Below are 13202 nucleotides of genomic sequence, written 5' to 3' on the forward strand. Positions count from 1 at the left end.
GAGGGTTGGATAGGGGGGTGGGGTGGGGTGAGGGAGTGGTTTTTTTTTTTTGAAGAAGTGGATTTGCAGGAGGTTTGGGTAGGAGGGTTGGATAGAGGGGTGGGGTGGGGGTGAGGGAGTGGGGAAAGGTGGGTTATGGGTAAGGAGAGGAAAGTGACAGGGAAGATATGGAGGGGAAGTTGAGAGTGACGAGGAGGGGATGGGACGGTGGGGAGGGGGGGAAGGGTAGGGGGAAACGTGGCAGGGTTTGGGGGCAGGGGTTGGGGAAAGCCTGGTCTTGTGGCTTGGGGAAAGGCAGAGATTGAAATTAATCCAATCAATATCCATATAGTTATAATTTTACAATGCGTCTTATATTAAAAAAACAACTCAATTCTTTTTCGTTCTTTTATTGCCATTATCACAGTTGTCAATTCCATGAATATATTATTACATTTATCACCTTCATTGTTGTTATCTATATCATATAATAACCACTGTATCATTATCATTATTTTTCTTTTGTCTTTATAATTAACATTAGCGTTCATGTCATATTTCCTTTGCATAAAAAAACTATTCTTATCAAAGTGCTGACCTTTCCCAGTGAATATTAAATATATTACTATTGTGTTATTGTTATTATTTATGTAGTTATTGTTATTAGTGTTGTTGTTACCATAATTGCTATTTTCATAGTTATTATTTCTATTATGATTACTTTCATAATTCATCATTATTGTTTTTATTATCATTAGTATTACTATTACCGTTATTATCGTTATTGTTATTGCTATTATCATTATCACTTCCATTGATATTATAATCCTCATTATCATTATTATTATTATCATTATCATTATTACTATTACTCTCATTAATAACCGATAATTGTTATTATCATTATTATTATCAGTGGTAATAAAAGTAATAATAGTAGTACTTTTTTATTATCATTACTATTATTATTATCATTATAATCATTATTGCCATTGTTATTGTTATTATGATGATGGTATTAGTGTTATTATCATTATCATTAGTATTACTATTATAATCACAATAACCATCATTACTAATATTATTATCATCATCGTTATTCTTATTGTTGTTGATGTCATTATTACCAGTATCATTGTCATCATAATTTTATTATTATCATTTTACTATTGTAATCATTATTCCTATTATCATTGTTATTGTTTTTATTATTATGGTTGTTACTATTATTATCATCATTATCATTATCATTATTATCATGATTATTATTATTATTATTATTATTATTACTATCATTATTATTATTATTATTATTATTATTATTATTATTATTATTATTATTATTATTATTATTATTATTATTATTATTATTATTATTATTATTATTATCATTATTGTTATCATTATTATCATTATTATCATTATTATTATTATTAACATTAATATTATTATTATTATCATTATCATTATTGTTATTATCATTATTATTATTATCATTATTATCATTATTATTGTTATTATCACCATCATTGATATTATTGTCATTATCATTATTATTACTTATCATAATCATTTTGATTATTATCATTATCATTGTTATTATTATTATTATTATTATTATTATTATTATTATTATCATTATTGTTATTATTATCATTATCATTATTATTATTATCATTATTATTATTATTATTATTATTATTATTATTATTATTATCATTATTATTATTATCATTTTAGTATTATTATTATTATCATTATTTTTATTAATATTATTATTATCATTATCATTATTATTATTATTATCATTTTAGTATTATTATTATCATCATTATTTTTATTAATATCATTATTATCATTATTATTATTATTATCATTATTATCGTTATTATTGTTATTAATATTGTTGTTACTATCATTATCATTATCAATATTATTATCGTAATTATTATTGTTATCATTATCATTAGCATTGTTATTATCATTATTATTATTAATATCATTATTATTGTTATTATTATTAATATTATCATCATTATTATCATTACTCTTATTAATGTTATCATTATTATCATTATTATTGTTATTGTTATTATTATCATTAGTATTATATTCGTTACTATTATATTTTCTATCATTACCATTATTATTGTTATTACTATTATCATTATAATTATCATCAATTTCATTATCATTACTTAGTATCAACATTATCATTATTATTATTATTATCATTATTATTATTATTATTATTATTATTATTATTATTATTATTACTATTGTTACTGTTATTGTTATTATTATTATCGCTATTATTATTATTATTATTATTATTATTATTATTATTACTATTATTATTATCATTATTATTATTATCATATTGTTATTATTATCATTATCATTATCATTATTATTGTTATCATTATTATTATTGTTATCATAATCATTATTATATTATCAATATAAATATTGTTATTATTACTAATATTATAATCCTTTAATATTATTACAATTATTATCATTATCATTTTATTATCATTATTCTTATCCTTATTATTATAATTACCTTTATTATCATCATTACTATCATTACTATTCTTGTTATTAGTATAATTATAATTATCATTATCATTATTGTTATTATCATTATTAATATTATTATCAGTATGATTATCATTATTATTATCATCATTATTGTGATTATTTTTCATAATTATCATTATTTTACTGCTATCATTACTGTCTTTGTCATTAGCATTATCTCATTAGTAGCAGCACAATTACAGTTGTTCCTGCTATTTTTGGTACTATTATTATTTCCATTACTTCCGCCAAAAATGTTTTTTCGTAGCGTTGGTTAGTTAGTTTGTTTGTTTACTGGTTAGTTGGTTAACAGGATAATTAAAAAAAAAAGTTATGAAGAGAACTTGGCCCAATTTAGAAGCTTATCTGGATCATTATAAGGATCCACGATTCATTTAAAGGTTTCATTAGCACCTATTATTATTAATTATTATTATTATTATTATTATATATTATTATTAGCACGTGGTCGTCACCTGTGTACTTGAGAAAGAGGCGATTTCAATGTAATTCTTCAGGTGTGATTTTTTTTTTGTTTGTTTTTGTTTTTGTTTTTTTGTTACTGCAACTGTGACCTTATTGTCCTGGCGGAGGTATGCGCGCTCTGGGTGCTCTTTGTGACTATTTTCGTTTTAATTGCTATAATTATTATCATTATTATTTGTATTTTATTACTATTATTACCATTATTATTATTATTATCATTATTATTATTATTATTATTATTATTATCATTATTATTATTTTCATTATTGTTATTAGTATTATTATTATTATAATCGTTATCGCTATACTTATCATTATCATCATAGTTATCATTATCAATATTACCATCATCATTATCATCATTATCATTGCTATCAATGTTGCTGTTGTTATCATTAGTAGTATGAAGGTTATCATTATGACTATCATTATTACTATTATTTTATTATCATTATTATTTATTTATTTATTACCATTATCATTTTAGTATCTCCGATCTTATCAGACATTATTCTTAATCTTAATTTTCTTCTTATTTCTGCAATCATCATTATCATCACTATCATCAGTATAAGGATAAGTATGGTAATTGTTACCATCATTATCATCACTATTATCATCAGGATTTTTGTTGTTGTTCCCGTGGTTATTGTCATTACCATCATCACTATCATCATTATCTCCATTTCTATTACTTTACTGCTATCATTGTTACAAATATCATGATTACTATTATTGTTATCATTATCAAATATCATAATTGCTATTATGATTATCGTCACTGATCGTGCTGATGTTGCTGCTGCAATTGCATCTGTTTCTTTAATGTGACATCATAGTGTTATTTAGTTTCTAATTCTGATATTTATTAGTGTGATCATTATCGTTTTTTTAAATTAATTTCATTATTACCATTAGCTGTGTGACTGTATCAGTAATAGTCGAATCAATACACTGTAACTATTATCATTACTAGTAACAGCAATGTTGATATCACTAATGTCCTTTTTACTAATGCATCTTTGATTTTGTTGCTATTGTTGCTACTCTTATTATGATAATCCTTATTATCATTATCATGAGTATTGTGATTATTATGCCCTGTTGTTTTCGTTATCTAATATCATTGTCATCGTTATTATAAATAGGATTGTCATATTTATCATAATCAATGTTGCTTTAAACATTAACATTATTATTATCACAGTGTTTAGTCCAACTATCATTGATATTATTATTACAATCTTCTTTATTGTAGTTATTTCCATTCCCATTATCCCACCATGGTTATCAGCAAGCATTAATCCACCGAGTATTGTTAACATTTTCATTATGATCCAATTGTTATCAATATGTGCATCATCATATCACTACATCATCGTTATCACTAGTTTTTATTAAATTCATTATTGTCATCGTAATATTCATTAGTGTAGAACAGTATAATTGACCATATAATTTTTTTATTACTATCAACGAAACGAAAGTATACAAAAAAAATTTCACCAAGAAAATTAAAACCAAAAAGTGATACGTACAAAAAGTATAATCTTTTTTTTACCAAGAAAATTAAAACCAAAAAGTGATACGTAGAAGAAGTATACAATTTTTTTTTGACCAAGAAAATTAAAACCAAAAAGCGATACGTAGAATAGATAGATAGATGGATAAAGCTTAGCAGTTAGAAATACTGATAAATTGAGGAGAGGCAAACAGAAGATAAGCATACGAAACCCCAGGCAAACAGAAAGGTGCCTGAGCCAAAGAGGGAAAAGGACGAAGGACGAAAGGAAGAGAATAAGAGAGAAGGGATGATAAAAAAGAAAGAGATAATGAGGAGAGAGAGAGAAGAACCCGCAGGAGAGGGACGAAAGGAAGAGAATAAGGAAGAAGGGATGATAAAAACAGAGATAATGAGGAGAGAGAGAAGAACCCGCAGGAGAGGGACGAAAGAAAGAGAATAAGAGAGAAGGGATGATAAAAAGAAAGAGATAATGAGTAGAGAGAGAACAACCCGCAGGAGAGGGACGAAAGGAAGAGAATAAGAGAGAAGGAATGATAAAAACAGAGATAATGAGTAGAGAGAGAACAACCCGCAGGAGAGGGACGAAAGGAAGAGAATAAGAGAGAAGGAATGATAAAAACAGAGATAATGAGGAGAGAGAGAACAACCCGTAGTAGAGGGACAAAAAGAAAGAGAATAAGAGAGAAGGAATGATAAAAAGAAAGAGATAATGAGGAGAGAGTGAACAACCCACAGGAGAGGGACGAAAGGAAGAGAATAAGAGAGAAGGGATGATAAAAAGAAAGAGATAATGAGGAGAGAGAGAACAACCCACAGGAGAGGGACGAAAGGAAGAGAATAAGGAAGAAGGAATGATAAAAAGAAAGAGATAATGAGGAGAGAGAGAACAACCCGCAGGAGAGGGACGAAAGGAAGAGAATAAGGAAGAAGGAATGATAAAAAGAAAGAGATAATGAGGAGAGAGAGAAGAACCCGTAGGAGAGGGACGAAAGGAAGAGAATAAGAGAGAAGGAATGATAAAAACAGAGATAATGAGGAGAGAGAGAACAACCCGTAGGAGAGGGACAAAAAGGAAGAGAATAAGAGAGAAGGGATGATAAAAAGAAAGAGATAATGAGGAGAGAGAGAACAACCCGCAGGAGAGGGACGAAAGGAAGAGAATAAGAGAGAAGGGATGATAAAAAGAAAGAGATAATGAGGAGAGAGAGAACAACCCGCAGGAGAGGGACGAAAGGAAGAGAATAAGAGAGAAGGAATGATAAAAAAGAAAGAGATAATGAGGAGAGAGAGAGAACAACCCGCAGGAGAGGGACGAAAGGAAGAGAATAAGAGAGAAGGGATGATAAAAAGAAAGAGATAATGAGGAGAGAGAGAGAAGAACCCGCAGGAGAGGGACGAAAGGAAGAGAATAAGAGAGAAGGAATGATAAAAAAGAAAGAGATAATGAGGAGAGAGAGAGAACAACCCGCAGGAGAGGGACGAAAGGAAGAGAATAAGAGAGAAGGGATGATAAAAAAGAAAGAGATAATGAGGAGAGAGAGAGAAGAACCCGCAGGAGAGGGACGAAAGAAAGAGAATAAGGAAGAGGGGATGATAAAAACAGAGATAATGAGGAGAGAGAAGAACCCGCAGGAGAGGGACGAAAGGAAGAGAATAAGAGAGAAGGGATGATAAAAAGAAAGAGATAATGAGGAGAGAGAGAACAACCCGCAGGAGAGGGACGAAAGGAAGAGAATAAGAGAGAAGGGATGATAAAAAGAAAGAGATAATGAGGAGAGAGAGAACAACCCGCAGGAGAGGGACGAAAGGAAGAGAATAAGAGAGAAGGGGTGATAAAAAGAAAGATATAATGAGGAGAGAGAGAACAACCCGCAGGAGAGGGACAAGGGATGATAAAAAGAAAGAGATAATGAGGAGAGAGAGAGAAGAACCCGCAGGAGAGGGACGAAAGGAAGAGAATAAGAGAGAAGGAATGATAAAAACAGAGATAATGAGGAGAGAGAGAGAACAACCCGCAGGAGAGGGACGAAAGGAAGAGAATAAGGAAGAAGGGATGATAAAAAAGAAAGAGATAATGAGGAGAGAGAGAGAACAAACCGCAAGAGAGGGACGAAAGGGAGAGAATAAGGGAGAAGGATGGATAAAAACAGAGATAATGAGGAGAGAGAGAGAAGAACCCGCAGGAGAGGGACGAAAGGAAGAGAATAAGAGAGAAGGGATGATAAAAAAGAAAGAGATAATGAGGAGAGAGAGAACAACCCGCAGGAGAGGGACGAAAGAAAGAGAATAAGGAAGAGGGGATGATAAAAACAGAGATAATGAGGAGAGAGAAGAACCCGCAGGAGAGGGACGAAAGGAAGAGAATAAGAGAGAAGGAATGATAAAAACAGAGATAATGAGGAGAGAGAGAGATGAACCCGCAGGAGAGGGACAAAAAGGAAGAGAATAAGAGAGAAGGAATGATAAAAAAGAAAGAGATAATGAGGAGAGAGAGAACAACCCGCAGGAGAGGGACGAAAGGAAGAGAATAAGAGAGAAGGGATGATAAAAAGAAAGAGATAATGAGGAGAGAGAGAACAACCCGCAGGAGAGGGACGAAAGGAAGAGAATAAGAGAGAAGGGATGATAAAAAGAAAGATATAATGAGGAGAGAGAGAACAACCCGCAGGAGAGGGACAAGGGATGATAAAAAGAAAGAGATAATGAGGAGAGAGAGAGAAGAACCCGCAGGAGAGGGACGAAAGGAAGAGAATAAGAGAGAAGGAATGATAAAAAAGAAAGAGATAATGAGGAGAGAGAGAACAACCCACAGGAGAGGGACGCAAGGAAGAGAATAAGAGAGAAGGAATGATAAAAACAGAGATAATGAGGAGAGAGAGAGAAGAACCCACAGGAGAGGGACGAAAGGAAGAGAATAAGAGAGAAGGGATGATAAAAAAGAAAGAGATAATGAGGAGAGAGAGAGAGAAGAACAACCCACAGGAGAGGCTTACCTGGTGGTTCCCCCTGTAGCAGGCCAGCAGGAGGGGGGTGCGGTCGTGCCTGTCGGAGGCGTTCACGTTCGCTCCGTTTTCTATGAGGAGCTGAGCGATCTCGTGTGCACCCTGGAGGGAAGGGGGGGCTTTTTTAAATATATATAAATTTTAAATATATAATTTTTTTTTTTAAATATATATATATATATATATATATATATATATATATATATATATATATATATATATATATTTTAAAATGAGGTTCATATGAATACGGAATGTGTGTGGCTGTGTGTATGTATGTAAACGCGCGCACACACACACACACATACACACACACACACACACACGCACACACACGTACACGCACACATACACACACACACACACACACACACACACACACATATGAACATACACACATACATACATACATATATATATATATATATATATATATATATATATATATATATATATATATATATTTATATATATTATTATTATTATTATTATTATTATTATTATTATTATTATTATTATTATTATTATTATTATAAATAATAATAATATTAATAATAATAATAATAATAATAATAATAATGATAATAATAATAATAATAATAATGATAATAATGATAATGATAATAATAATAGTAATAATAATAATAGTAATAACAACAAAAATAATAATAATAGTAGTCAAAATAATAACAATAATAATTATGATGATGATGCTGACATGTTCAAATTTAAAAGAAGTTAATAAAAAAACATGTAATCATATAAAGTTGATAATTTACAAACAAACGAAATCAGAAAATAAAGAAGAAAAAAAACAAAAAACAGCAAACAAACAAACCTTATACACAGCATGGTGCAAGAGCGTCCATCCCCGACTGTCACGGCTATTAGGGTCACCTCCCCATGCTAAGCCAGACATGACTTCGACCTTATTGCCTGTCCTCACCGCACGTATCAGCGCCTGTGGTGAAATATAATGTTATAATCAGAGGCGGGGCTTATATGGTGGCACGGGGGGGGGTGGGGATGGGGGGTGGGGGGGATTTCCTCAAACTTCAAACTTCCTCATTTGATTATTATTCTGTTAAAAAAATTCCTTTCGATAATTACTCTTAATTATCATATTTTCTTTGTATGTTTCTTTTTTTTATTTGAGGATTTTTTTCATGTGTAAAAATAATAGGATAAGATAAGTGGAAGTAATAAAGGAATAAATCGGTGAAAAGATAATTAAATCATAGTAATAAATTATTAGATTATAAATAAATTATTAATAAATCATTAGTCAATTATTGATAAATTATTAGATAGGGTAGATTTCTGCATCTAAGCTTCCCTTCCTTAATTAAACTTTCTAAACTCGTTTCTTGTCCTTGCAAAATAAATAAACTCTCCCCTCTAAATCAAGCCTCAATTTCGCGAATTTTATACCCCTCAACCCCCCCCCCCCACACACACACCTCTTCTTACTCATTTTAACTATCATCTTCAGTAACTATCACCCTTTTCACCTTCCTCCTCTCCCTGCTTCCTCTTCCTCCTCTCCCTGCTTCCCGTTCCTCCTATCCCTGCTTCCTCTTCCTCCTCTCCCTGCTTCCCCTTCCTCCTCTCCCTGCTTCCCCTTCCTCCTCTCCCTGCTTCCCCTTCCTCCTCTCCCTGCTTCCCCTTCCTCCTCTCTCTGCTTCCGCTTCCTCCTCTCCCTGCTTCCCCTTCCTCCTCTCCCTGCTTCCCCTTCCTCCTCTCCCTGCTTCCCCTTCCTCCTCTCCCTGCTTCCCCTTCCTCCTCTCTCTGCTTCCCCTTCCTCCTCTCCCTGCTTCCCCTTCCTCCTCTCCCTGCTTCCCCTTCCTCCTCTCCCTGCTTCCCCTTCCTCCTCTCCCTGCTTCCCCTTCCTCCTCTCCCTGCTTCCCCTTCCTCCTCTCCCTGCTTCCCCTTCCTCCTCTCCCTGCTTCCCCTTCCTCCTCTCTCTGCTTCCCCTTCCTCCTCTCTCTGCTTCCCCTTCCTCCTCTCCCTGCTTCCCCTTCCTCTTCAAATCTCTCTTTCCTCTTACTCCTCTCCCTTTTCACTCCTCCTCCTTTTCCTAAATTCTTCTTCCTCGTCCCCTGTTTCTTCCTACTTCTCATTCCTCTTACTTCTCCTCCTTCTCCACCTCCACTGTTTCCTTACACCTATCCCATCCCTTCCCTTTTCGTCGACCCCGTCCTATCCCGACTCCTTCTCCCCGTCCCTTTCACAGCCCCACTACCTCTCTACCCCCACCCCATCCCAACCCCCATTACCCCATCCCCGTCTCTCCCCCCCAATCCCCCACCACCCCATCCCATCCCCGTCTCTCCCCCCTTATCCCCTTCTCCCCCGCCCCCTCCCCCACCCGACCGCTCCCCTCCCCCTCCCCCACCCGCCCGCTCCCCGCCCCCCCTCACCAGGTCCGAGTAGAGGAGGTGGTCCTTGTTCTTGAGCGAGTCGAGGGCGCCGAGGTCCAGCAGCTGGAGGACGGTCTGGCTGTGGCCCCACTTGGCGGCGACGTGCAGGGGCGTGTTGCCCTCGTGGTCGGTGGCATTGAGGGAGGCGCCGCGACCCGTCAGGACCGTGATCGCGTCCTCCATGCCCTCGGAGGCGGCGTCGTGCAAGGGCGCCGCGCCGGCTTTGTCCTGAGGGGAGAGAGAGAGATACCGTGAGACAGGGAAGAAGGTAAGGAGGCGGAAAGGAGGAGGAAAAGAGGCGGAAAGGAGACAGATAAGGAGGCGGAAAGGAGACAGATAAGGAGGTTGAATTCGCGCTGAACGTTTCCTGAGAACGGGAGAGGAGGAAGAGGATGAGGAGGAGAATGTGAGGTGAACGAGTTGGAAGGGACGTGAGGCGAACGGGAAGAGGAGGGAGAGGTGCTTTTGTGTGGCGAATGAGGAGGGGAATGTGAGGTGTATGAGGAAGGAGTGTGATGGATGAAGGGAGACGGATAAAGGTGTTATTGTGACGAGAATGGAGGTGGATGAGGAAGAAAAAGGAAAAGAGGACTTGGGGTTGGGGAACAGGTGAGTGGAAGGAAGAACAGGAAGAGGTGGAGAGGAATGAGTATGGATTCGAGGGAAGAGGAGGCAAGATAAAAATAAGATAAAAACAAACTGACAGAAAGAGGGAGGTAGACGCTATAGGATAGAAAGAAGGTGAGAGATAAGAACACAGATGAAGAGGCAAATAGATAGACAGGGGGAGTGAGATACAGACCGACAAACAGACAGAGAGGAGGTGAAGGACAGACATAAAAACGGAGAGGAAGTGAGGTACAGACATCCAGAGAGGGGTTGAGAGCCAGACACGAAAAAGGAGTAACAAACAGACACACAAAGAAAGAAGCAGACAGACAGACAGACGGAAACATTACATCAGGTATGCAAGGCAGTTTTACGAATTAATCACAATTTTCCTCTATACAATTGTCTACTAAGAAGACAAACGTAGAGATGAAAGTGGTGTAAAAATATACTAAAAATTATAAAGATACCGAAGAGACAGAAAGAGAACGAAAGAAATGAAGAGGGAGGAAGGAGGGAGGGAGGGGGGGATGAGGAAAGAATCGAGGGACAGAGGGAGGGAAAGGAAAGAAGGAAGGAATCGAGGGAGAGATCGAGGGAAAGGGAGGAAGGAAGAGAAAAAGAGGTGGGAGACTCACATCCATGCAGATCAAATGACAGACAGATAGACAGACAGATAGACAGACAGACAGATAGACAGAAAGATAGACAGACAGATAGACAGATCAAATGACAGACAGACAGACAGACAGATAAACAAACCAAAACACACTTCCCACAGATAATTAAATAAATTACATGAAACAGCACAAATGCGGGAAAAAAAAGAAAAAAGAAAAACCCAGCTTTTCCTCCCAAACGCACTGTATACTCCAAACCCCAGATTTACCTCCTCCTTTTCTTTCTCCTTCTCCTCCTTTTCCTCTTCCTTTTCTTTCTCCTCCTCCTCCTCCTTTTCCTCTTTCTTTTTTTTCCTCCATTTCCTCCTCCTCCCCCTCTCCGTCCTCCTCACTATATCCCACCTCCACCCCCCACCCTAACTCCCTCCATCCATGCTCCCACACCCCTCCCCAACCCACTACCCACACCTCCCTACCCCTACACCCTTTCCCACACCTCCTGACTACCACCCCTACCTATCCCTCTCTACCTACCCCCTACTCCCCCTCCCCACTACCCAACCTCCACTCCCTCCCGACCCCCACCCCCTCCTGACTCCTCCTTACCCCCTCCCCCCTCCCCACTACCCAACCCCCACCCCCTCCTGACTCCTCCTTACCCCTCCCCCCTCACCCCCTCCCCACTACCCAACCTCCACTCCCTCCCTACCCCCACTCCCCTCCTGACTCCTTACCCCCTCCCCCCTCACCCCCCTCCCCACTACCCAACCTCCACTCCCTCCCGACCCCCACCCCACTCCTTACCCCCTCCCCCTCACCAACCCCCCTCTCCCCAATACCCAACCTCCACTCCCTCCCTACCCCCACCCCCCTCCTGACTCCTCCTCCCCCCCTCCCCACTACCCAACCTCCACTCCCTCCCTCCCCCCACCCCCTCCCCCCTCCCCACTACCCAACCTCCACTCCCTCCCTACCCCCACCTCCCTCCTTACCCCCTCCCCCCCTCCCCACTACCCAACCTCCGCTCCCTCCCTACCACCACCCCCCTCCTGACTCCTCCTTACCCCCTCCCCCCTCACTCCCCCTTCCTTACTACCCAACCTCCACTCCCTCCCTACCCCCCCCTCCTTGCCCCCTCCCTACTCCTAACCCCCACTCTCCCCATTACCCAACCTCCACTCCCTCCCTCCCGACCCCCAACCCCCTCCCTTACCCCCTCCCTACCTCCTCCTGCCCCCATAGACGCCCCTCGGCACCCCTTGGCACCCCTCGGCACCCCTTGGCACCCCTTACCTTGCTGTTGACGAGCGCCCCCTTGTCGAGCAGCAGCTGCAGCACCGCCAGATGGCCCCAATAGGCGGCGTGGTGGAGGGGCGTCTTCCCCTGGGCCTTGTCGCTGAGGTTGGGGTCCGCGCCCCCCTCCAGCAGCGCCTCCGCGATAGTGAGGTTGCCCTGTGGCGAGGGAGAGAGGGGGGAGAGAGGGAGAGAGAGAAGGTGAGTGTGAGGGTTGGAAGGTGGTGAGTGTGGGTGGAGGGTTGAAAAATGGTGGTGATGATGGTGGTGGTGATGGAGAGAATAGAAATCATGGTGGTGATAATGGTAAGGGATAAAAATCATGGTTAGTGATGATGGTGATGAAAATGGTGATCATGATGAAGACCAGGATGGAAATCATGGTGGTAAAAATGATTATAAAAATGGTAATAATGACGAAGAACAGGATAGAAAATCATGGTAGCGATAACTGTGATAAAAAAATGGTTATGATGAAAACGGGGATAAAATTCACGATAGTGATAATAATGGTAATATGGGTGATAGCGATGTTGACGAGGAGTATAAAAAATATAATAATGATAGTAAAGATGAGGGAAATTATGAGAGCGACAGTATTAGAAAATGAAGATAGTGATAGTGTTGAAGATGACGAAAATTGTGATCATGATAGTGAAGGTGACAAACATAACAGACGATGAAA

The 13202-nt window shown here is 37.9% G+C and overlaps 1 protein-coding gene across 1 annotated transcript in view; it reads right to left on the reverse strand.

The window, feature by feature from the left end:
* Positions 1-13202, reverse strand: part of LOC113830365 (uncharacterized) — a gene marked incomplete in the record, with an annotated part of 60659 nt that overhangs the window by 13256 nt on the left and 34201 nt on the right. The window contains 4 exon segments of the mRNA XM_070142754.1: positions 7567-7677; positions 8414-8536; positions 9996-10223; positions 12518-12676. Of these exon segments, the coding sequence (XP_069998855.1) occupies positions 7567-7677; positions 8414-8536; positions 9996-10223; positions 12518-12676 (621 nt within the window).

This window comes from Penaeus vannamei, chromosome 29 (assembly GCF_042767895.1).
Source record: "Penaeus vannamei isolate JL-2024 chromosome 29, ASM4276789v1, whole genome shotgun sequence".
Lineage (NCBI taxonomy): Eukaryota > Metazoa > Arthropoda > Malacostraca > Decapoda > Penaeidae > Penaeus > Penaeus vannamei.